The 25,939-nt window shown below is 50.0% G+C and overlaps 1 protein-coding gene across 2 annotated transcripts in view; it reads right to left on the bottom strand.

Annotated features, from left to right (window-relative positions):
- Window positions 1-25,939, bottom strand: part of LOC147701469 (cathepsin D-like) — a 269,811-nt gene that overhangs the window by 117,372 nt on the left and 126,500 nt on the right. For both annotated transcript variants that reach the window (XM_086930144.1, XM_086930145.1), the window contains exons 5-6: window positions 17,355-17,554; window positions 9,134-9,256 (exon numbers count right to left, since the gene is read on the bottom strand). In XM_086930144.1, coding sequence (XP_086786270.1) covers window positions 9,134-9,256; window positions 17,355-17,554 — 323 coding nt within the window. The remainder of the gene's footprint in view (window positions 1-9,133; window positions 9,257-17,354; window positions 17,555-25,939) is intronic.

Genomic DNA, 25,939 nt, shown 5'->3' with positions numbered 1-25,939 from the left:
TCCTCGTCCACATAAGGCGCGGGGGAATGGACCGGCGAGTGTTCCGGGGCTTGTGGAGACAGAGGTTCCATCAGAGCCGAAGAATCCGTAGAGTACCTCTTGTTCTTGAGTGGAATCCTAAAAGGTTCCAAGGTCGGCTCCGACGTAATCTTCCGTTTGAGGAGCGACAATTTTCCGGTGTTTGCGTCGATGATCACCTCACGACGTTCCTCCACCGCAAGCGGCTGGAGCCGAAGCTTCGACACCACCAGAGCAGCTTTCGGCGTCAATACCTCCTGTGAGTGTCCACCCTGTTTCGGCGCGAAGGCCTTCGGCGTCGTCTTGGGTGGAAGGGTAAAACGAATGGGCGTTTGTTCCTTAGCAGACTTCTGCGCGGCTCGAGGCACTACAGTGTCCTGGCTGGGAACCACAGTGGACTGTTGGATCCTCTTCAGGGAATCCTCCACCTTCTTCGTAAGGGACGCCGAGGGCTGAACCGGCTCGAGCGACTCGTCGACTTCGATAGCCCGATCGCCGATAGGCCTCTTCTTCGGGGCCGACGCCCCATGGGCATGCGCACCATCGGCGTGACGCTTCTTCGAAGACGTCTTCGGGTCCGCGACCCCTTTCGGTGCCGATGCGGCCGCATCGGAGGCCTTCACCTTCGGCGCCGACCCCGATGGCTTCGGGTCGGCCGGTTTGGCGTGGCTCTTCTGGTCGGCCATTTTGGCGTGGCTCTTCAAGTCGGCCATTTTGGGTTTCGTGGAAGTTGACGCCTCCAGAACCTTCTTCACCAACGCCACTTTCAGTTTCGGTTTCGCATCCGAGGGTGCGAGACCAGTTGGTTTCACTTTCGTTTTCTTCATAGAAATGTCCGTGACCGGGCCCGGAGGCGGGGACGTAGGACTCATTGTTAGATCTTGGGTAAGGCCCGAAGGCGATCCCTCGACCTGGGCCGTGTAACGGGGAGTAACCCCGGAGTCTTGTTGGGGATGCTCTTCCTCCGAGCTATCACCCATCGTGGGACAAGCCCGGTCGTCGTCCCCTACCTTGTCGGATACTTCGTCGTAGGCCTCATCAACCGCGTCGCCGGTCTCTTCATCGGACGCGGGGCCAGAGTCCGACCCTTGTACGTCGTCTTCTCCCTCAACCGATTCCTGGAAGATGTCATCAGGTGGGGGTGCCGAAGCCGACAATTGAGCCTGGAGCCGATTAGCCCGGCGAATCTTTAAAGTTTTCTTACTCCTAAATTTCGAACACGCCATGCAAGTGTCCTCACGGTGATCCGGTGACAAGCATGTATTGCACACGGGGTGCACGTCGAGGTGCGAATATTTAGAGTGACACAGCGGACACTTCTTGAATGGAGTCCGCTCCATAGCAAAGGGTGTAGTGTAGGCCCGTCCGCGTCGAAAGCAGTAGGAGATCGGAGCTGAGAGTCAGTAAGAAACCCGAACGCAACTATACCGACGCCCAGCCTAAAGACCTTTTGGTCTCGAGTAAAAGTAGAACAACTATCGGTTCCGATAGAGGGAACCGAAAACACATCCGAACCCGATGGCGGAAAAAAACAATCTGGGGATGGAGGCGATGCCCATGCGCACTGTAGTCCAGGGGAGGAGCCACCTATCTCGTGATACTTCGAAGACTCTTCCAGGACAACAATGTGCAATCATCCGGACCCAACACTAGGTGGCGGACTATGCAAAGATATGAATTCAGCAGCCCACATGCCTCGAACCAAAATATTTCCGCGAAATTATATTGATTATGGTTACTTTTCATTTATTTGCGGACCTGTGACTTCGAAAGTCACGTAACTCACTAAACAAAGTACTGAAACGTTCACCTAGGACTGGCAGGCAGCAGTCCGCAGGCAAGACGCAAAGTGACAGACAAACTCCATTGTGATTTCAGTCAGATCAGTGACAACACTAACAGTTGCCTGCTACATTACCAGTCATTTAAATAGTCAAACTATCAATCCAAAGCCACTATTTTTCTTATTGTCAGGGTTACAAAGGAAGGGGCAGATTTAAGCCCTTGCGGCTCTTTTGCGCCGTTCTTGCGTGACTTTTGTGACGCAGCAGCTAAACAAAAAAGGGCGCCATGGTGCGGCGTATAATATTATAACAACGTGACGCATTTGGGAGATGCATCCCGTTATAAAGCCCTGCGCCATCAGGGGGCGTTCCGGCGCAAGGGAGGGCATTCCTGCGCTGGAACACATCCTAATAGTGGCTGAGGGAAATCTACAAAATATCAATCAGTCACCTTTAGGACAATGATGCGTCACACAAACCCTGCACCTGCTTGAAGCAGACGTACGGCTTGACCCAGCATTGGGGAGATAGGGTACCCCAGAGCATTGATGGAGCTGCGCCATCGTTGCGACGCAACTCCAGCAGTAAAGCTTCGGTGACGTTTTGGGCCCATGGTGCGCCGCATTGCAAATACGGCGCACCATGTTTGGTGGTGGTAGCGGGCCGCACAATTAATGGCGCATCCCTGCTACTTTGCAGGGATGCGACGGTAATTGCAATTCTGCCCCTTAGGGGCATACTTACTTACGCGTTCTGGCGCATCTCCAGAGATGCGCCAGATCAAATGCGTCACGCAAAACTACCCTTGCGACACGGCAGATGTGCCTCATTTACAATGCGGCGCGCCCTGGCGCAAGGGTAGGCACTTGCGTGACGCATCTCGTCACGTAAGAGCGGCGCATCGCTGGAGTCACGTCGCCAACGCAATGCAACTCCAGTAATGCTCAGGGCCACCCAATACTTAACATGCTGTGTCAGTCCTTTCGCCTGCTTCGAGCAGACATAAGGAATTTAATTGACGTAGCAGCGTCGCAGAAGTGCCTGCGTTAAATCTTGTACATTTCACGCAGGCAATTTTGCGAGGCGCACAGCCGCTGGACCGCCCACCCTGCGTACTAGGAACGCACCCATTGTGGTGCAGGCCCATGGCTTTATAACGTGACGCATCTCCCTAGATGCGTCATGCTGTAAATGACTCGCAGGGATGCGGCACGTTTACGCCGCTGTTGCGTCACGCAAGGCAACGTAAACGTGGCGCAAGGGGCTTGTAAATGTAATCTGCCCCCTAGTGTCTAGCATTACGCAGTTCTGTAAAGTACACTCATACATAATAGTTACTCAGGCCAATGAGACCACGAAATAGAAAACAAATAAGCATAGTAGCAACGCCACTGAGAAGGAGAGCAGTGCACCTGAAATGCACAGAAGATTTTGAAATATAATTTAACTACAATGTAATCGTCATCAGCGGCATTATTGGCTTGCTCCATGTAAAAAACAAATATTTGCAATACAACAACACAGAGCAGGAGAAAACATCATAGTAGTGAGTGATTAAATGGCTACTACTACTCACCAAGCCCGGGGATCTCCAAGCCGAGCTGGTCCAGCAGGTCGCGCTCGCGGTCCAGGAGGTCCGTCCAGCGATGGGTGACCTGGCTGTAGGTGCGCTGGACCCCGTAGAGGTGGGATATGGCCCAGCACACCTTCTCCCACCGCTTCCGGCGCTCCCGCATGTTGTAGCCGCCGGCCGCGATCCTGCCGCCTCCCGCGATGGTCCTGGGCAGGCGGCGCTGGACGAAGTAGACCAGCGCGCCCACTTCCTCCGGGCTGAATATCTCCCGTCGCGTCACCTGCTCCCCCCTCAATCTCCCGCATGCTGTCCTGCCACTGGGTCCAGCACTACTCCCCGCCGCCGCTGCGGCCCTCAAGTGCCTGGGCAGCTTCACGGCGCCTGGCTTGACCATGGTCTGGGCAGGTAAGGTAGGAAGAAGTAGAAAATTAAGAAAGAATAGGATAGGGAAGAAGAAAAGAAAAGAGTTTAAAAAAGTAGTTTAAAAGTAAAGAAAAATAGCAGAAAAGACAAAAATATACAGCTAGGAAAAGAGAGGGATAGATAAGAAGCAAAATCGTAAAAAAAAAACTGAAAACAAGCAAAGGATGGCAAAGATACCAAGAGGATTAAACACCATGCCCAGACACAGGAAATGAATGAAAAACAAGATGGCCGGCGCCCGTTCACGAGCGCGAAAGAAAGTTCGCGCGAGATTTTCCTCGCGATCTCGTGCGAACCTGTAGATTTCCCGCGCGATCTCGTGCGAACCTCTACTCGCAATGCGCTTACTGCGCGAGATTATACATAGCGGGCGGAAACGGAAATACGTCATGGAAACAAAATGGCCGCGCCCGTACTCGACCTTGGGGTAAATTCGCGTGTTGCGCTGCAAGCGGCTCGCGAATACTGCAAAAAAACTCGCGAAACAACAAGCCGCAAAAAAAATAAAATGCTCATTCGCACGAATTGGCGGCTTCCGCGGTCGGTTTCGCACGACGCCGCGCCCCGCGAATAGCGCGAAAAAAACCGAAAAACGATTTCAGCAAAAGCAAAAGCAATGAGCAGGTGCAAAAGGTCAACCTCATGATTTGTAACGATTCTTTGTAGTGCTTCCTGAGGGGGCCCTCCAGAATTCGGTTGCCTGCTTGCAACTATTTTGTGTGACCCTGCTCTGACCTTAACTGTATGCCACAAAGGTCCTGATTTACAGCTAAAGGAGCAGACAAGCAGGTGCCAGGCTGGAACTTTAAATTCTTTCAGTGACACATTAATTAGCCCCTAATTCATTATTGTCAGTTGGGGCAGGGCAGGTGTTGTTAATAAACTAACCCCAAATTAATTCATGTCAGTTCAAGCAGGGCAGGTGGGCTTGCTTTCCCCCCCCATCTTCTACAGTGATGATGAACCAGAGGGTGGCATTGATGTAACAGAGGGTGGCATGGGTCAAAGAGAGGGTGCCAGTGGTAAAACAGAGGGTGCTGGGAGGCTGTGATGATGAACCAGACGTAGAAACAACATAGTCGCGACCGTTGCGAGCCGACAAGTAAGTTCGCAATTGCGAACTAGTACCAAATCCTCGCGAACTGGCAGAAACAATTGCGAACACACACAAAAAAAAAATCCGCAAATTCTGGGGAATTCGCGGATTTTGCGGATTGCGAATCCGCAAATCCGCAAAATTCGCGAACGCGAGATCCGCAAAATTCGCTCATGCTTACTGATATATAGAATAAAATATGTTCTGTCCTGCTGAAAAAATAGCTGAACCTACACAGTAAAATGATCAGGCCTTCAGTTTCTGTGAGGGCACACTTATTAAATATATAGTGTAACACTTTTTATATAATAGGCATTCTGCATAATAGGCTTACAAATCAGACTTTAGGGAAGATTTGTTAATATATAAAAAAGTGAGGTTGTTATCATCACCCGTCCAAGAACGGTTAGAAGTGGGATTTTGTTTGGGCACATCAATTTCTATTGTAGACACTGAGATGCACAGTACACAGAAGATTTTCAAGAGAGAAGCAATAATGAGATAGAGATCACAAAACTGAAAATAACTGGGTGGATTACTGCAGCATAGTGCCTTTCTGTCGAACTACGTAAAGTAAGGAGTGGGTCAAGGAAGTGGGTGTCAAAAGAGGGAATTGGCTGCAGCACTTTCCTCCAACAGTCATCCATGCAAACATTGGTACTAAAAGACTTCTATCTTACCACCAGACCATTTGGCCACATTGCTAACCAAATGGGACAAGGGAAGAGAAACACATGAGAAGAAGAATTTAGAAACTGATTTAAGTTGCATTCTGTCCAAGCTGCTGGTGGCATCCTAGTATCCCTGAGTTGTGGTTACATCCAGTGGCGGCTGGCATGTACCGAGGGTGGTGAGGCACGGGGACAAAAAAAATGTACACGTACCTTCCTGCGTGATGCAACGTGCTCCTCCTTGGATCTTCTCTGAAGGCAGGCTTCTGCTCGGGACCCAGCTAACTCCCCTAACCAATCCCGGGGCTGCTCTCACTAGCATGAGAGCAGCGGCAGGACTGGAGAGAGCGGCCTCACTCAGCGCTCTCAAGAGCACTGGAGGCCTGCCCTTTTTCTAACTCAGCTGTATAAAGCAGCTGGGTTTGAGAAGGTAAAAATGTGCATGTCTGCCTGGCTGTCGCAAAGCGGCTGGCCAAAGAAACATGCACATTTTTAAGAGCACAGCTCCCTGCTGCCACTCAGCAGCACTGGCCCTGCCGCGTCCTGTCACTCAATTCGGGACAGGTTGGTAGTTGAAAAATAAACTGGTAATAAATACACTCTATTACCATTTTATTTCTTAGCTCGGGCCTGGGGCTTTTCTTTGTAGGGCGACGCTCCTCTGCTCATACGGAGGAGCCGCCCATGATTACATCACCTCTTGTTACTAGCATCTACAACCTCCTCCTGCACTCAGGGGCAGAATTATTAACAATTGTGCCACTGCAAAGTGATGAAAAGTGGCACAAAGTGTTGATAAAAATTTACTTTCCAGCACAATTTTTGTTTGTGCTGGAAAGTAGCCCCTAGAGTAATGCCAATAGCTCTTTGGGGAAAGGGGGCATCCTTGGGTTGCATTGCACTCTCACACTACTACCCACTGTTTTGATGCAAAACCATAGTTACTAAAATTGTGAAGACAGTTCGTTGAGAGAAAAAAATAATATCTCCTAATGCAGGTGCTAAGTAGAAGAAAACTTTTAATTTCACCTACCTATTCACACATTGCTTGTGTGCCACACTCTACAGCACACAGCTATGTGTGAAATGTTTAAAGAGTTTGTCTAGGCATGGTATTTTGTACTGAAATTGTAATCTTCCAGTTCAAAACATAAGACAGACATCACACACACACACACATGTTTGCACAATGGTGCATCGTAAGGTGCAATGGTGTGTTTGTGGTGTTAGACAGCCCTTTGTGCACCAGCACAATAGGAGAGAGCAGTGCCATATTTTAGCACATATGACCGCACTACTCTCCACCTCAAGCACCTCAGCTTTAGTTGTAACTCTGTGTTGTGCTAATTCTTTATAAATCCCCCCTTACTTTTATAGGGAGCTTATAAAATGTCCTTAGTTATTTATGTTTCATATGACCTACCCATTAATGCATACTGTTGTGTGCAGTTTCAAAGCTAAGGTTATCATTTGACTCCATGGCACCAAGGAGCAAAAGCTTCCCTAGTCCTGGGCTTTCCCTGCATGTTTGTTCACTTGGATGAACTTGTGAACTAGGACAACTTCCAAAATGCACTCAGTTCTGCAACCAAAACTCAGGATTGGAGTACTTCGTCCTTGTTGTTGATATGGGGTTATCTGGTAACCTTTTTAAAGGCACCAACTTGTGCCATCCAGCAATCTACGAGTGTAAGGAGATGGTCAGGTAAATGATGTTGAACTGACCAGAAGTTTCTTCATGACAGGGTTCTAAGTGGGATAAAAAACTAGGGGGGTCTTTCACAGGGGTGCGGCCAATATAATTAAGGGTGGAGCTTAAAAACCACAAAAGCTTAAAATCTGTGCGTTGCATAGTGTGCCGCCTGACTGGTATTTTGCTGCTTCTGTCATTGCATCCAGATATATAAGAAACATTACACCCACCAAGCCAGAACTATTGGCTTTGTCAATTGTTATTTGCTTAAGATAAGTAAGCAACAACTAGGGATTCGTTGTATATATCATTGAACATGCTTCAGTTCTGACAAAATGAGACTGAAAGAACTATAACGAGTCTCTCTCTTCGAGTTACCTTAAAGGCAGTGAAGGGTCGCACTGCTGAAGAGTTAAGATTTTTTTTCACCCCGAGGGTGAGGGCAAAAATGGAGAGCCCGATAGGGACCCGTCTCAGCACCTGCGTCTTAGAACTGCCGGTGCTGAGCCCCGCCAGGACTAAGTCCACTTAAAGCCCTGCTTCACAATGACGGTAGTGATGATTCTCTATGAAACAAGGCACTGTTACCACCACTAACCATGCAAGGTGCTAAGGCAGAGGAAAACCAGGAGTGGAGGCGGCAGTCACGAGCACAAGTTAGGCATGCGTCTGCTTAGCTGAGCTGGAATTGCAACAGACGAGATTTAGTAAACCGAATTGGTTATTTATTATCCAATGGGAAGCAGCCTCCCGGGAATAATAGGGAGAAGTTCTGACGGTTCCTAATTAATGAGAGCCGAGAAGCCGAGAAGCCGCGAATCGATCATAGTGAATTAATTTGACAGGAAACAAAAAATCCCGGACTCCTACAATATAACAAGTGAGTGGTTAGTGTAAGCTTCCTGCAATCTAGAAACCCCATAAACTGCATTTAACTAGATCAAGAACGAGAACCAGTCAGAGAACATTCCTGAAGAACCGACTTAGTAAGATTAGGGGCTGGGGTGTAAAATAAGGGGCTGGGATGACAGAAACGTAAGGCAGACCAGGGTCTGCATTGGTTCCCGGCTGAAAATCAAATGTATGAGACTTGAACCCAAGAGGAGCTGGTGGTGTGCCATAGAGGCGCAGTCTGAGAAAACTATCACATGATGAGGTTAAGTGTGCCTATGCGGATGAACTAAGGTACGAAGGAGCTAGAATGTAGTGTTTTTCAATGGAGAGCCGGGTCAGCAGTTTCAGCTCTTGTGAGATGTGTCCTGCTTTCTCTTCGCGTGTGATTGGCCGCGCGGAGGAGTTCAGCGCCACTTTTACGGGCAGGAGTCTTGGTTTAGGAAGGCCAGTAAGGCCACAGCGACAGCGTAGTCTATCGGGTTGATTGACGGATGACGATAGTTGCATTCAATCGCTAGTTTTCGGGAAAGGACAGTAAGGACCCGGTGACAGAACTCACATTTCATCTCTAGAGTATTGTGAGGGCGCTGAAGGCTGGGGAAGGAACTCCTAGTTCTTTCCTAGTGGTAAGATAAGAGTAATGGGGGAAGTTGAATAAACTCTATTGTCTTTGCACACACAAAATATTACAATGCCTCCTCAGGGGTGGGACCTAATGACCGGTGACAGTGCTCTCATTCCATCACAGAAGTTAGGGCAGCAGGAAAGGACACCTGTGCATCATCTCTAAGGTGATGGCACCAAGGGGCGAGTGAGGGGCTCATGCCCCGTCTTCATTGCCAAGGGCAGCAGTCCCGCACCATCCATCCACTGGTGGGAGGGCTTCAGAAGCAGGCCAAGATACTCACACTCAACCCTGACCTGCAGGACACTAACAGCAGGTTAGGTGCTGACACTTCAGCCTCTAGAGCTGGTACTCACCCATCAGCCTTGATCTGCCAATACGCTGGGCGAGTGACGTTCAGATACTGGAACTCCCCAGTGTAGTATGCCGGGTCAGTCCCCCCCAAGAGTAGCTCTCCTCCCAACGCTGCATCTGGATCCCTGGAAAAGAAAAACAACCAGGGTGACTTCTACCCCTGAAACTAGCAGACCCTTCCTGTGGGACCAATTATACCTAAATGGAGCCACAATAGAGGATCTGCTTCAGCACCCTGTCAAGACCAGCAGAAGCAGAACAGCAGGACCAGGAGCTGAAGCAAGGAGATAGATAGTGCTGCTGTCTGAGAGACTCTCTGGATCACCTGATTGATGAGTCTGAAGTCTGATCCTGTGCTATCCGAGGAATATGAGCGATAGATCTGCTGTCTGAGAGACTCCTTGTACCACCCGAACGATGAGCCTGAGGTATGATCATATGCTCTTCACGGAATATGAGGGAAAGCTCGGAGAAGATTTGACCCTGGATGTGGCTCTGTCTATCTTAGTAACCTGAAAGATAGATCTACTTGTGTTTACCCTAAATAATATGTCTACCCCTTTATCAGTGAGCCTATAGATTAGTGTATCTAAATGGATAGCTTTAAGGTATAAAGCATTAAACTGTGAGCTCTGCACAGCTTGATCGCTTTTGCATAACACAAGTTTAATATTGCTACCATGGCTCATATTGTGCCACTTTTATACGGTCACATTTATCCCACATTCTATATCTCATGCTCCTTCTCTAATGCTCACTGTACCATGACCATTTATAAAAAGTTCTTCTATACCATTTACCCTTTCTATCATCATCCATGCGTTTTCTAGCATTTCTGTTGTATACAACCCTCTTTTATCATGTCCCCTCAAAACATATGTCTTTTCTACCATGCCTCTTTCTACTGTGCTCTCTCTTTATAATACCTCCGATCTCTAAGGTACACTCTGTCTCTGTCTTCTCCTTCAAGCTGTGGTTATTTGGGCCTCATAGTAGTTCCCAGTGCAGACGGTATTGAACTGGATTCTGTCTCAGACAGAGCACTGGCAACAGGACACCCATTTGGAATCCTTACCCTTTGGTCATAATAAATGAAGGTCACAGTGAGGATTAGAGATTACTTTACATACAGCTGGTTACTATTGCTACCTTTTGGAACATACAGCACCTCTAGCTGATGCAGGTCAAAGCAAAGAGAAAAAAAACACCTGTCCTACTGAGACAGTCAGCACCCACCCAGACTTGGGGCCTAGTTAGAGCATTGCCAGTTAACACACCAATGCTAGGGTCCTGCGACTTAGATTGGAAGGATTATTTATAAGAGGCTGCAATTCACTGTTTACACCATTTTTCTTTTCCTTGTGCTGTACTAGTATGTTATGCAACACTATGTTGGAAAGTAAAGAACGGAGCACTGTACACGTATGAGGGAAATAGATGATGATAAAGGTTTATGCACCAAAGTGGTGATTCACACATCTCTATGAGGAAGATAAAATGATGTTCCCAGACTTACACGATTTGTAGTGAAGCTAGAAGCCAAAATTAGAAACAGGGTACACATGTTCAAAAGTAGGTGCGTTCAAAGTTTTTGTTCTTGATTATTCATCTGCCTGCAGCGTGCACAGTTTTCCCCCCTTTTCTTACACTTACACCCTAGCTTCGTTTTTCTCTTGCAAGTGTTAGTTGCTGCTGCTAATCCATGAAGTTGCATGCCATTGTATGGTTAGCAAAATATAGTCTGACGGAAATAATGTGCTCTAATTATCATTTTCAAGAGTATCACCCAATTGGTTTTAAGTTTTCTTCTATTAACACCAATGGGGTGATTTTTTTATAAACAATATTTAGGACATACAGTTTTTTCAAACAATACTTCGATTATGATATTCTGCTACCAGACCAACTGATGAGCATTTTGAATGAAAGCTTATATCCTGCCTGGCTTTTTTCGTGAGTAATCTGAAACCCTGTCATTACTCGCAGGCATTTTGCAACCAAGCACATACTTAGCTTTTTCTCACTAGAGACTCAACACATATTACACTCACACGCAAACTAGTTGCAAACATTCAGACTTTCTCATAAAAGATCAATTCATGTAAAACATCATGACCTTTACATATTTTCATGACCTTTACACATTGTTTTTATATGACACTACATGGCCTTTACAAGTTTCCATGACCATTACATATTGTTTTTTACATTTTTGTGGGAAATATGTGAAGTTCATGAGAAACAAAGTTCGCAAATTTGCACACCCCTATGCAGAAGTTGGCTGGTCGGATACTAAATCACTAAACCACATCGCCTTGTATTAACCAGATACATACATACTACAAAACCTAGCATGAAGAGTATGATTGTGCAACTTTACTTCAGCATTAGAGAGCTTCTGCAGCCACACACCAAAGAAGGAATCAATCAATAGATCTTGAATGTTGGAGCAGTTATCTAGGGCCTAAGGAGCCCAGGGGTAAAAGGACAATTCCTGTAACAAGCACTGACTTTGATCTCTGGAACATTGGAAACCAAACACCATTACCCCCAGGTCCCTCCGTCCTCGACACCTTCATACTAACAAGTGGAGATAACCATCTCCTGACAGAAAAAAAGAACAGAGGCATGCTGGGATACTAATACTGCCCCTCCCACCAGGAGTACATAAGCAGTACTTACCCAGCATCCCGTCTGTTCTTTTTTTCTGTCTTCGACAGATTGGATTGATGGTTGCTGTTGATGTTGCTGCACCTGCACCTGCTCCTGCTGGGCTGGGGTGGCGTGCAGGTTCTTCTCTGCTCCCTCTGCCCGGCTGCCTGGCTTCGCGGGCAGTGGTGATGTTCCTGGTGTGCCTGCCTCCCGGCCTGCCGGGCTTGCTGGGAGGCTTGGCCGGTCTTCCGGAATCTGTCCGGCCCTTTGCGGCTGGTGCGCCGCCTCCCGGTTGCTTCCGGGTCGCTGTGCGCGTCTCCCCGAGCTTGGCCGGGTGGGAGTCGCGCTGCGCTGGATGTTTGGATTCCCGAGCCGGCTGTTTGTGTGGGGGCCTTGTCCATGTTGCTCCGGCCCCCGCTCCGGGTGAGTCCCGCTTTGCGGTGTTTTTTCTGCTCTCTCTGTGCCCTACGTGCAGTTTCCTTCCTTGTGTGGTCCACTGCTGTTCCGGCTCTGGGGTGTGTTGCTGCTCCGACTGGTACTACCTGGGCCTGCTTCAGAGTTGGGAGAGCGCTGACGGAGTCCCCGGGTGGCATGATTTACTCATGGTCCTTCAGTCCTGGCGTTTGTGAGTTCTGGGCTGCTGCATGCCAGTTTGTGCGCGTTCGTGCGGCTCACATTGTTCGTGTTTTGCGACTTTGCAGTATTTGGAGTGTGGTGGTGATACTACGTTTTCCCATATATACTGTGTCTTGGGGGGCCCTCTGGGGGATGTGCAGTGTTTCCTTTGTAGAGTGCTTGATGCTTTGCTCTGTGCCTGTTCTGGGTGGGGCACTGTGCGGGTGTGCATTGCCCGTTGGGTTCGCAGGGCTTCAGCCCGCCACCCTCCTCCCCCCTCGTTTATGTCGGCCCGCTCCCGCGTCCCTGACGGGTCTTTGCGGCCCTTCGACGTGTTCATGTGTGTGGTGCATTGTCAGTGCTGTCGTTCCTGTTGGTTTGGATAGATTTTGGGTTCTTTATTCTTCAGGTGCGTGTGCTTGTGCGATGGGCTGAGTCACGGTGTGTTCTTCGTGCCTGTCACTCTGACGTCTGTTATGTGCCCGCTAGACTCTCAATGTTGTCCTCACACCTGGCTTCCCATTGGAGCTGGCTGCCCTTTTTCTCCTACTTGGCCTGTTGCGATGTGGCTTTTTTGTAGGTTCGTCCCTTCTTTTCAGCTTCTTTGTCCTTGGTGGGATGGTTGGACCCCCCCCCCACGGCGTGGTTTCGGCCCCCCCCCCTCTTTTGTGGCTCTGGTTGCCCGATTGGCGCTGTGTGTGGGGCGTCCCTTTGTTCCTTCCCTGCCTCTGTTCGCTGCGGCTGGGTGTGGGCGCCTTTCGTCCTGTGTTGTGGGCCCCTCACTGGCGGTTCTGCTGCGCTTTGCCCCGCCTTGGTGGCCTCCGCATTTGCCTGGCGCATCCTTTTGATGTGCTGGTTGTCGCTTTGCCCTCTGTCAGTTCTCCGGTGGCCTGTGCGGCGTTGGTGTGTGCCCTGGGGTTTCTGCGCCTCTGGTTTGGCTGCCGCTCTTGCCCCGTGGGTTTCATTCCGGCCGCTGCTGTCGTGTTGTCCGGTGTTGGTGGGTCCTCTGTTGGCCTGCTGGTGCCGGTCCTGGGGTGCTGTGGGGCGTACCTTCTGGTGTGTGTCTTGTTCCTGGGTCGGTGCCTCCTGGGGGTGCCGGGGACTTGCGTTTGGGCGCTGTGCTGTCTCCCCTTTTTGGGGTTTCCTGCTACCCCGGTTCTTGCTGTTCTCGGGTGGTGGGCGTTCCATGGGTCTGTTTCCCTTTGGGTCTCTTCTTCGGGGGGTGCCCCTGCTCTTGGCGTCTCTGTGGGTGTTCGCCCTTTCTGTTTGTGGCCTGCCTCGAGTTGGCGTGGGTTCCGGTCACCTCTGTGGTGGCTGGTTCTTTTTTTGCTGGCTCCGCCTTTGCTTGCTCGTGGGTTTCCCTGTGTTGTTGGGGTTTTCCTGCCTGCTTGCTTGCGCCTTGCCCTCGGCTGCTCTTCTGTCGGAGTCGCTTCTCTCTTCTTCTGCGGCGGCGTGTTGGGTTGCGTCCTGTTCCCCTTCTGCTTCGGGCTCCCTGCCCCGCCTGGTGATGGGTCGGTGTTCCTGCTCCTTGGGCCGCTGCCGGTGTGTAGAGGGGGGGTCCTGTGGGCTCCCCATGTTCCGGTTGGCCTGCCGTGCTCCCTCGGTGGTCTTGCCTCCGCTGCGGGCTGGACTGTTGTGGCCGTCTGCTCCGCTTGGGGGTCCTGGTTCTTCCCTTCCTGGACTCTGTGGGGTTGGTCGTCCGTTGGGGCTCCTGTTTCCTGGTCCTGTTCCTCCCGTCCTGTGGGCTGCACCTGGTTCCTCTCGTGGGTGCTTGCCGGTGTTGTGCCGGTGGTTCTTTGGGGTGCTCTGTCCCTTCTGCCTGCGCTTTGGTGGCTTGTGCTGCCTTGGGTGCTGCTGTTCTGCTCCTCCCTGCCTACACCTGTTCTCGGGCGTAGTGTCTGGTGGGGGGTCCTGCCTGGGTCTTCCTGGTGCTGTGGCCTTCCCTTTGCTCCGGCCTGGGGTTTCTGGTGTTGTCCGGGGGCCTTTTCTGTGGGCTTGGCCTGGCTGCTTCTGCGGTGGTTCTCTCTGTGCTTGCCATTGGCTTGGTTCGGTTGTTTCCTGGCCGCCCCTCCTGTTTTCTGCCGTGGTGCCTGCCTTGGTTTGTTCCTGGCGGCTTACGGTTCCTGCCGTGCCTCCTGTTATCTGGGGTGGTGTGCGGTCCCCGCGCTCCGCTGTCGGTTCGGTGGTTGTGCTTGGTCTGGCTGGGTTGGTTCCTGCCTGGCCTCCTGGGGCTGCTGGGTGCTGTTGGCTTCTTGGTCCTTCTTCTCGCGGGGGTGTTTGCTCCCTGGTTTGTTCTGGTCTCGTCTGGTTCCCTTGGTGGGTGCCTGGCTGAGGTTTTGGCTGGGACGTGCCGCTCCTGCATGTTGGGCTCCTTTTTGGGCTCTGTTGCCTTGCTGGTCTCCCTTTGGGTCCTGGCGGGGTGTTCTGCGTTGGGGCCGCTTCCTGGCGGTTCCTTCTGGGCCTTCCCTGCTGTTGGTTCTCTTCCTGGGCTTGTTTTCCCGGTGTTGTGGGCCTGTATGGGGTTCTGTGGCTCTAGTTCTACTGGCTTCTTGCTGGTGTGTGTGTGGCCTTGGTCTATGCCTCCTGGGGTTTTTCGGGCTGTGCTGTCCCTTTTCGGCCTGCTCGGGGGGGTTTGTTGCCGGCCGTTTCCGGGTGCTTTCCTGGTTCTGTGGTCCTGGCTCGCTCCTTCCTCCCTTGCTTTGCCAGGCTTTGTTGCTGGTGTGAGTCTGTTTGGGGACTCCTCCCTCTCGGGTTTTGGGGCTGTTCTGTGGTGCTCGTGCCTCTGCGGGTCCCTGCCTCCTGGCTGCGGGTTGTCTGTGGTTTCCTGCTGTTTGGTCCTCTGCTCTCCTTCTGGGGTTTGCTTGGGCCTGCTGTTCCTCCTGCGCGGTCGGGTTGCTTGGCTCTGTTCCGAGCTTCCCGGTTCTGTTTGCGTTTGTTGGCCTGTTTTTTGGCGGTTTGCTTGGCTCCTCTCCGGCGTTGCTGGGTTGGGTCCTTGTGGTTCTGGTCTGGGTGCTGTGCTCCCTGGGCTTTCCTTTTCCCGCTGCTCCTGCCCTTCCTGCTTGTCGGGCCTGGGTGTGGGGTTCCTGGGCGGTTCTGTGTCGCTTGGGAGCCTTCTTTGTGCTGCCCTCTGTGGCTCGTGGGGCGGCTGCTGGGGTTTCCCGGTTGCTCTGTGCTCCACCCCTGCCTTGTGTTCCTTCTCTTTGGGGTTGGGGTTTTCTGGCCTTGTGGTTGTTTTCTCTGTTCCTGGCCTGGTTGAGTTTTCTTTGGGGCTTGTTTCCGGTCTTGTTGGCCTCTCCTTGTTTGGTGGGCTTTCGGCTGGGTTCTAGGGTTCTTCCCCTTCCCTGTCTTTGGGTCGGGTTCTCGTTCCTGGTTGGCTCCTGGGTGCTTTTTGCTTCCTGGGACTCCTCGGCCGGGTTTCCTCCTCGGGTCTCTTGGGCTTGTGTCCTTTTTGGGCTGGGTGCTGGTGCCTGCGCTCTGATGGCCGTTTCTTTCTTTGGCTTTCTTCCGGGTTGACTCGTCTTCCTGGTGGGTCTGCCTGGCCCTGTGTGCCTTCCGGCTGGTTCTGTCCTTGGCGGTCTTCTCCGGTGGGTTGTTTTGGCTCGTCTTGGTGTCCTGGTCCGGGTCCCGGTAGCCGGTTTCTCGGGTTGGCGGCCTCCTTTCTTTGGTGCCCTGGCCTTTTTTCTTTGCCTCCGGTCCTTGTCCCTGCTGTCCTGTTCTGGGTTGCGGGCCGGCTGTTTCCTGCGGTCTTCCTTTCCTCCTCGGTGCTCCCTTGGGTGGCTGCTTTTGTTGTGGTTTCCTGGGTGTGCTTGTGCGTGCGGAAGGCCGGGTTTTCTGCTTTGGTATTCTCCACTTGTTAGTATGAAGGTGTCGAGGACGGAGGGACCTGGGGGTAATGTCCTATTACTTACCGGTAATCTTCATTACTCCGGGTCCCGTAGTCCTCGACACCTTCATACGCCCCTCCCTCCCTCCCGGGCGGCCGGCCTTCCTGTCTGGGCTTGTTAGTACAGACGGGATGCTGGGTAAGTACTGCTTATGTACTCCCGGTGGGAGGGGCAGTATTAGTATCCCAGCATGCCTCTGTTCTTTTTTTCTGTCAGGGGATGGTTATCTCCACTTGTTAGTATGAAGGTGTCGAGGACTACGGGACCCGGAGTAATGAAGATTACCAGTAAGTAATAGGACATTATGAGCTCAGGGAATGCCAAGAACCTGAAATGTTGGTTAAGTTCAGAATCAGCAAAGGTTCAGAGCCAAGGCGTATTTCTGGAGGGTGATGAAGGTTTAGAAATGTAGATACAAATAAGAATTCAGATACAAATAACACATTAAAGGCAGATAATTATTTGAGTGCCTGGGCAGTGTTATACCTTTAGAAAAATTATAAGTATTTTTATCATTTTAAAGTTCAATAACATAATACATGTTACATGGTTGTGTAGTAAAATACATTTCTTCCCAAAGATTTAGGAAGGTGCAATCTGACCTCTGTAATATTGCATCAGAACTTATCTGATTTAGAGGGCAGAGTGAACATCAGATGGACTAAAGTAACGCCTACATACTTTATCAGTCAAGAAAGTTCTGTTCAGCATTCCAAATTCTTGCAGGCAGCAGGCCCCATCACAACAACCATAAATGCATAGCTCATTGCTCCTTGAAGTGAATAAGGCATGTTTTCAGCACACAGGGTAGTCTATCTTCTTCTCTTACAGGCCATGGCAATAACAGGTCGTTTGTATTATATGAGGCAACCAAGATTAGACACCACCTGCAGGGAAACATACATGGCAGCCAGAAATTTCGAAATGAGATGCAGGATGGCACATAGATACTGGGTTTTTGGTATAGATGGAGCTGGCTGTGCTGCATGTTTAACCCAACTATCCTGCCATACCAGGCCCAACTTGGCTCCATTGGTCTTTGGCTCCGGGCCTTAGATAGTGCCTCACTCACCTGTTCAAGTAGAAGGAGAACTCATTTCTGTCCACTAGTGCCTGCTTCATGATATTGTCAAAGACAGGGAGCACACCATCTACGGATATGGTGGGGTAGCCCATTCCAAGGATGCCATCGAAGGCCGCGGCAATGAAGACAATTCCTGGCTGTTTCACTGCCTCTGCAAAGGTCTGGTTGAGAATTGATAAGTTTGCAATCTGCAAGAAAGGTTTTAAACATGGATGAGTAACAAAACTATGGTCGTCAGTTGTGAAAGCAGGAGATGGTAAAGTTAAACTGAAACATGGAGAGGGACAGTGCCATAGCCTGTAGTATTGGGGGCAGGAAAGGAAGAGGAGAAATTAGGAAATGGAGGAAAGAGACATGACCAGTGGATGTGGTAATGAAGATGAAGGACAGAACTATGTCTGTGGATATAGCAGCAGTAGAACAGTCCACGAGGATAGGTGGGAATGCTGTGGTAGAGAGCATGGCATGCGTATGTTGAAACAGGAGAGGAGACATGCTGAAGGACAAGGCCATGACCAATGTAGGAAGTGAAAGCTGAGCAGAATGAGCGTTGGGAAGACGTGGAGAAGGACAGAGTGAAGGCCTGTGGATATATATGAAAAGGAAAAGTGTAATAGAGGAAGGTAGAAGCAAAAGTGGTAAGGGACAGATGAATGGCCTCTGTCTGTGGATGGAAGTGGTGAAAGGATATGGGTCTTAGAAGGGTTTACAAGGGAAAGATATGTTAAGTTCCTTGAGATGATCGAGCAAAAACTGTTAAAAAATGTCGACCATTGACACAGGCAATAAGTAGGCGGTCATCAGGACTCAAGGGAATATGCTGCCCTGCCTTAAGATTAATGCTCCTGGACAATCAGACTGAATCTTTTATTGTATGCTTTTTAATGATGATTACAATGAACACATTTTAATGATCTTTTAAAACTTTTTCTGTAAAATGTTTTGCACCGGTTTTAACTAACTATGCATAATAAACTTACCTTACCTAGAAGCAAAAGTGGTAAGGGACAGAGGAATGGCCTCTGTCTGTGGAAGTGGTGAAAGGACAGGGGTCTTAGAAGGGTTTACAATGGAAAGAGCTAGCAAAGGGTGGGAGCATGAGTGCCCTGGTAGGGGTGAAAAGTATTGGTAGTGAGAAATGGCACCATGGATGTGAATGTGAGACCTGAACTTTAAACAGGTCCTGTGGAGAGATTGAGCAGTGCATCCAGTACAGTGTTTTCAGTATCTGGTACCTGCAAGTACTGGCCGTGATGAAATATTCCATCCACCTAGATGGGCTAGCAAGAGCACCAACGTTACTGCGAGGAGATGTGAAAGTCAGGGTGCTCGTAGTGAAGTCAACTGAGAGAAGAAGAGCAGTAGAAGCAGAAGAGGAGGGAAAGTATAGAAGCTCAGTCTTCGAAGAGTTCAGTATGAGATGATAAAGCGCCCGCCAGTGATCTGTGGCTATGAAACAATACGTGCTTGGAGGTTCGATGAAAAATTTGGGAATGAAGAGAAGATATGAACCTCTGTAGCACAGGTGTGGTAAGAGAAGACAAATGAGGAGACAACATTATATTTGGGGAACAGGAGAGGACGTGCAACAGGCATGATGGGATCCGACAGGTAATGGAGTAGTTGGGGAATAATTACATTGTCAGATTCGGTCAGAATGAAAACCAATTGAGTTCTGAGCCAGTGACAATGAGAGTCCAATGGGGGGTGGGGGGGGGGTAGGAGGGGGTGGTCGACAATGCTGAAAGCACCATAGAGGTCACTTAGTGTAATGACAGATGAGAGATGGTGTTTTGTGAAGGCAATAAAGTTAGTTATGTGCTAGCAGGCAGTTTCTGTGGAGTGACAAGCACAGAGAGAAGAATGAGGGGGACTGAGCTCGTGACTGAAGTTAGGAAATAGACTAAGATGGTTAAAGACAAAGTGATCCAGTATCTTTTAGGAGAAAGGAAGTTGGGACACTGGATGGTAATATGAAGGGGTGGTAGGGTCAGCTCTTGGTTTCTTTAATAATGGTAGCACTACAGCAGATTTAAAGCAAGAAGGGTTAATAGTTTTGGCAAATAAGTAAGAAAACACGTTCGGCAGAGACCTTTGAAAGCGACAGTGAGAGGTTTGAAGAGTTAAATGCTGAAATGGACAGATGGAGAGCACGTGATGGGTTGGCAGGCTTGAGAATGGGGATGAGCTGTGTGAGTGATGCTGCAGTGAGTATGGAGAGTTTGCCTGAAGAGTCACAATGTAGTAAGAGGTGGAGTTGGGGCAGTCAATGAATCTGATTGTTGTTTGATTGTAGTGATTTAGGATAAGGAGCAGGAAGCAACGTCTCCTGCAGCAACTTAAGAATGTGTGATAATTGTTTCTGGTGCAGAGTGTAATTTGTTGTTAGTACAAGCAGCCCTCATGAATATCATGCCCAAGTGGTCTCAGTGTACTCTCTAAAGTAGATTACTGTTACATCCTTTTTCTCAGGTTACTGAAGCTGAAAAGGAATCAGAACTTTCGAAAGTGTCTCAACTTGAGAGGTCCAATTATGGGGCATAATTGCATTGAAATGTCGGAGCACGGAGCTGCGCCAAATTTGGCAGCGCAGTGCGCCAACATTTCCAAAACGCATGATTGCACCGTATTTACCACAATACGGCGCACCTCTGTGTTTTCCTTAGCACTGGCACTAAAATGAGCTGCCTAGCGCCAATGCAGGCACCCTTGCACAACAGTGCAATCAATCAATCATATCATTTGTAAAGCGCACTACTCACCCGTGAGGGTCTCAAGGCACTGGGGTGGGGAATGCTGCTACTGCTCGAAAAGCCAGGTCTTGAGCAGTTTTCTGAAGGTCAGCAGGTCTTGGGTCCGCTGTAGGTGGATGGGGAGGGTGTTCCAGGCCTTCGTGGCGTGGTGGGAGAACGATCTGCCACCGGAGGTCGCTCTTCGGAAACGGGGGACTGTGGCGAGGGCGAGGTCAGCGGAGCAGAGCTGGCGGGTGGGGGTGTAGAAGCTGAGTCGTCTGTTGAGGTATGTTGGTCCGGTGTTGTGAAGTGCAGTGTGTGCGTGGGTGAGGAGCTTGAAGGTCATCCTCTTGTTGACCGGGAGCCAGTGCAGGTCTCTCAGGTGGGGTGTGATATGGCTGCGGCGAGGGATGTCAAGGATCAGGCGTGCAGAGGTGTTCTGGATGCGTTGGAGCAGTCTCAGGAGTTTGGCCGAGGCTCCTGCGTAGAGGGCGTTTCCGTAGTCCAACCTGCTGCTGACGAGGGCCTGGGTGACCGTTCTTCTTGTTTCAGTGGGGATCCTCTTGTAGATCCTGTGGATCATGCGGAGGGTGTTGAAGCAGGAGGAGGAGACGGCGTTGACCTGTTTATCATGGAGAGGGTGGAGTCGAAGATAACCCCTAGGTTGTGTGCATGGTCGGTGGGTATTGGGGCGGTTCCCAGTGCCACCAGGAGTCGTGTCAGGCTGAAGAGGTGGATCCGAGGTTGAGGAACTCCGTCTTGTCCGAGTTCAGCTTCAGTCGGCTGTTCCTCATCCATTCAGCGACGGCTTTCATTCCTTCGTGAAGGTTGGGTTTGGCGGTGTGGGGGTCCTTGGTGAGGGAGAGGATCAGCTGGGTGTCATCGGCGTAGTAGATGATGTTGAGGTTGTGCCGACGGACGACGTGGGCGAGCGGTGCCATGTAGATGTTAAATGGAGTTGAGCTGAGGGATGAGACCTGGGGTACACTGCAGATGATCTTGGTGGCTTCGGAGTGGAAGGGGGAAGGCGGGCGCTCTGTGTTCTGCCGGAGAGGAAGGAGGTGGTCCAGTCCAGGGCCTTCTCTTGGATCCTGGCATGGTGGAGGCATGTTTTTAGTGTGTGGTGGCAGACCGCGTCGAAGGCGGCTGACAGGTCCAGGAGGATAAGTGCGGCCGTTTCTCCGTTGTCCAGCAGGGACTTGATGTCATCGGTGGCGGCGATGAGGGCAGTCTCAGTGCTGTGGTGCCGTGGAACCCGGACTGGGAAGTGTCCAGGATGTTGTTCTCCTCAAGGTAGCGGGTCAGTTGTTCGTTGACGGTCTTCTCGATGAAAGGGTGCCTGCGTTGCAGGGAATGATTGTTTATGTGCAGGGAGGGACACCTTCCCGCACATAAACAATCATTAATTGCGCTTACAGCCAGATTCCTCAAAGGAAATTCGGCTCGCAAAGGTCCAGATTCTGAGAATCTGGCCCTTTGCAAGCGCTATTTTTGCATTTGGGATTCATCATCCCAAATGCAAAAATCGCAATTATAGAAATCAATCAATCAACGACATTTATAGAGCGCACTACCTACCAGTAGGGTCTCAAGGCGCTTGGGGGGGGGGGGGGGGGTGCCGTTACTGCTCGAACAGCCAGGTCTTGAGCTTCTTCCGGAAGGAGAGGTGGTCTTGGGTCAGGCGCAGGTCGGCCGGGAGGGAGTTCCAGGTCTTGGCGGCCAGGTAGGAGAAGGACCTTCCTCCTGTAGTGGCTCTACGAATGCGTGGGACGGCGGCGAGGGCGTGGCTGGCAGATCGGAGGTGGCGTTTGGGAGCGTAGAAGTTGATTCGGTTGTTGAGGTAGCTCGGGCCTTGATCGTGTAGGGCTTTGTGTGCGTGGGTGAGGAGCAGGAAGGTGATTCTTTTGTTGACGGGGAGCCAGTGCAGGTCTCTCAGGTGTCCGGAGATGTGGCTGTTCCGTGGGATGTCGAGGATGAGTCTGGCTGAGGCGTTCTGGATCCGCTGTAGTCTCTTCTGGATCTTGGCGGTGGTTCCGGCGTAGAGTGCGTTGCCGTAGTCCAGTCGGCTGGTGACGAGGGCCTGGGTGACGGTCTTCCTGGTCTCCATGGGGATCCACCAGAAGATCTTCCGAAGCATGCGCAGGATGTTGAAGCACGACGAGGAGACGGCGTTGACTTGCCTGGTCATGGAGAGGGAGGAGTCCAGGATGAAGCCCAGGTTGCGTGCGTGGTTCGTCGGTTTGGATGAGGACCTCCGTCTTGTCTGAGTTCAGTTTCAGGCGGCTCGTCGTCATCCATTCGGCTACCTCTTTCATCCCTTCGTGCAGGTTGGCTCTGGCGGCGGCGGGGTCGTTGGTCAGGGAGATGATCAGCTGGGTGTCGTCGGCATAGGAGATTATGTTGAGGTTGTGTTGGCGTGCGATGGCCGCGAGGGGGGTCATGTAGACGTTGAAGAGTGTAGGGCTCAGCGAGGATCCTTGAGGGACGCCGCAGATGACTTCGGTGGCCTCTGACTTGTACGGTGGTAGGCGGACTCTCTGTGTTCTTCCGTCGAGGAAGGAGACGATCCATTCCAGTGCCTTCTCCTGGATTCCGACGTTGCTGAGGCGCTGCACTAGGGTGCGGTGGCAGACCGTGTCGAAAGCCGCGGAGAGGTCTAGGAGGATGAGGGCCGCTGTTTCTCCGTTGTCCATCAGGGCTCGGATGTCGTCGGTGGCGGCGATGAGGGCGGTCTCGGTGCTGTGGTTGGCGCGGAATCCGGACTGCGATAGGTCGAGGGATCCATTTGTCTCGAGGAAGGCGGCCAGCTGTTTATTGACGGTCTTCTCGATGACTTTGGCTGGAAACGGGAGTAGAGAGATGGGGCGGTAATTCTTGAGTTCGGTGGGGTCTGCTGTAGGTTTCTTGAGTAGAGCGCTGAGTTCGGCGTGCTTCCAGCTCTCGGGGAAGGTGGCGGTGTCGAATGAGGTGTTGATGATGTCCCGCAGGTGGGGTGCGATGACAGCGTCGGCTTTGTTGAAGACGTGGTGAGGGCAGGGGTCGGTCGGAGATCCGGAGTGGACGGAGTTCATCATGCGGACGGTGTCTTCGGTGTTGACCGGAGTCCAGGCGCGGAGGGTGGTGGTGGGCGGCGTTGCTGCGGTCGTGGCGTGCGTCGGTTGAGTGCTGAAGCTGTTGTGTATGTCCGCGATCTTGTTGTGGAAGTAGGAGGCGAGGGAGTTGCAGAGGTCTTGCGATGGGGTGAAATCGCTAAATTGCGATGAATTGCATTTGAGGAATCTCAATTTGAGATTCCTTAAATGCAATTCATGAACGATTTAAAAATTGCGAATTCGCAATCTGGGGCCGCTATTTACAGCGAAGTCTAACTATGTGGTAAATAGCGAAAACTTAGAAAAATGCACTTTATTGAATTTTTCTAAGTTGTATGTTACACACACACATGTCCTTTGGACATGTGTGTGCGCGACACCAGTGTACATTACCATTTCAGGGGTGCTACAGGGTGTCCTTTGGACACCCTGGCACCCTTGAAATCGCTTCCTTATTTGCGATTCGCTAATTGCTAATCGCAAATAAGGAATGACTCCCCATTCATTCCTATGGGCCTAAAGGCCCATTGGAATGAATGGGGAGTCATTCCTTATTTGCGATTAGCAATTAGCGAATCGCAAATAAGAAAGCTGTAGGAATCGCAATAAAATTGCGATTTCTACATGAATCCCGTTTTGCGAGTCTTTAATAGCGATTCCTTAATAATCACTATTAAGGAATCGCAAAACATGACAATGATGAATCTGGGGGTTAGTTCTTTCTATGTGTGCTGCAGAATGATGCACATATAGAAATAGAAAAAAAGAGGAGAAATAAAAGTATTTCTCCTTGTTGCACCATTCTAAACCCTGCTCTTGCACGGCTTTGGTTGTTGGCGCTGCCTCAGATTTACACACCCTTTCAAATCTGTTGCAGAGAAACGCCCACATAAACAACCATTGCACGCCCTTTTTACGCAAAGTGATGCATGCAGGGGCTGTATTTACAAGGCAGCGTTAAGCCACAAAAAGTAACTTAACGTCGCTTTGTAAATGTGGAGAAGGTAGCGCCATTTGAACATCATTAAAGTGCCGCTCTGGTGGCGCTATCCCCTTGTAAATATACTAAGATACTTCTTAAGCCAAAATCTATCTTCACTGACTTCTGATCAAGCCAAGGGTCCCTTTCATGCTCTCTGCATCATGTTTGATTGTGTATAACATTGGAAAACCCTGCATACAAGAACTATTTAAATGCTACCATTTGGATTGAAACCTGTGTGCTCCAACTCCCAGAAACTGTGTCTGTGCTCATCACTCCACTGAAACCACATAACTATCTTCATACCCTCTCATTTGTCCTTACGCTAAACAACCTGTTTGTAGCTTTCAGCATTGTTGATTACTGTACCCTACTATCCACCCTAATGATGCTCAGCCCTGGATTGGTGTTCTTGCTATCTCTCTGACCGATGCTTCACTGTCGCTTGGCTACTTACTTATTCTCTAACTAGTCTATTACCCGTTGCAGTCCCTCGAGGCTGTGTTGTGGGTACTCGCCTGTTCTCCCTGTATACCATCATCTCCTCCTTTGCCTCCAATTTACTCTTTGTTGTTCCTAAGTTGAAGAGATCATCGTTAGGTGGACTGCCCCTCTGCTTTCTGGGCCCACACCTCTGGAACAATCTTCTTCTATCTCATAACTATACACTGTGACTTGGCTTTTAGGAAAGCTTTAGAAACATACTTACTTTGCTAATGGTTTTTAGTCCTGATTTCTACACTGGTTCGTAGATCATATGTCACACTTGTAGTTGACTGTTCTTAGTGCGAAGATGCCATTGTAGTAGATACGCTCTCAATAAGGTCCACATCAAATCAACATGCTAATTATTTAGGATAGATTTGAAGTGAGTCTTTTATATTTTAGAAGTAGACCAGAATTGTATCGTCTTTGGTACCTGATAATCTTTCTCAGGCTAGTTTGTATTTTTTAGATACGCTGTGTTGTTGTTTTTGCACCATCTGCTAACGAGCCTGCAAAGCTCGGTTTTCAGGGAGTGTTAGGGGTGATCCAGAGTTGAGGATGAGAGGCTGCTGGGGAAATAGATACTAGTAGCAAAGTGGTGTTTGCATTATTGAACAGGTAAAATGAAGTCGTTTGTTGCAGAGTCGTAAGGTAACTATTTGGTTAATTTAAGAATGAAAGGAGTAAATCAAGGGGGTGTTTACTTTTTAATAACCGGGTGGTAGTGTTTTGTGGAGATGCTTGTTGGTGTTTACATGATGAGATGATCAGAAAGAGATATATCAATTACAAGAAGGGGGATTGTGAACGTGTTAGAGATGTGTACAAAGTCAAAGGGTTTACAATTGTTCTGCATGGGTGTTTTGTATGTGTTAAGCAGTGGCTGGTCAAAGAGAGGTTGCAAAATAATGTGTTCTAAAGTTTATGGTTAAGGTTTAAATTAAAATCTACGAGATAAATGAGAAATGTGGTGGGTCCGAGCTGTTCAAGGACAGCATCAAAGTCTTCATAGAAAGACGTGATTGCCCCGGAGGTAGATGCCAGAGTGTTTGCCTGCGAAGGGGCAATAGCTGAGCTGAATAGTATTCGAAGGAGGTGGGGGGAGGGATTGGTGTCTGGGAAGGGAACAGCCACGAAAGGCGAGTATATCCACTGAGCTGACTTGTGGCTGAAGAATGGATGACCGGTATGAAATGGTGTGGCAGAGTCTTCGGGATACAACCAGGTCTGTGAAGTGCAAACGTGGACTCTGAGGGTCAAAATGTTCAGTAACAAAGGAAG

The sequence above is a fragment of the Lissotriton vulgaris genome, chromosome 7, assembly GCF_964263255.1.
Source record: "Lissotriton vulgaris chromosome 7, aLisVul1.2, whole genome shotgun sequence".
Lineage (NCBI taxonomy): Eukaryota > Metazoa > Chordata > Amphibia > Caudata > Salamandridae > Lissotriton > Lissotriton vulgaris.
This window is presented reverse-complemented; position numbering and strand designations above follow the sequence as displayed.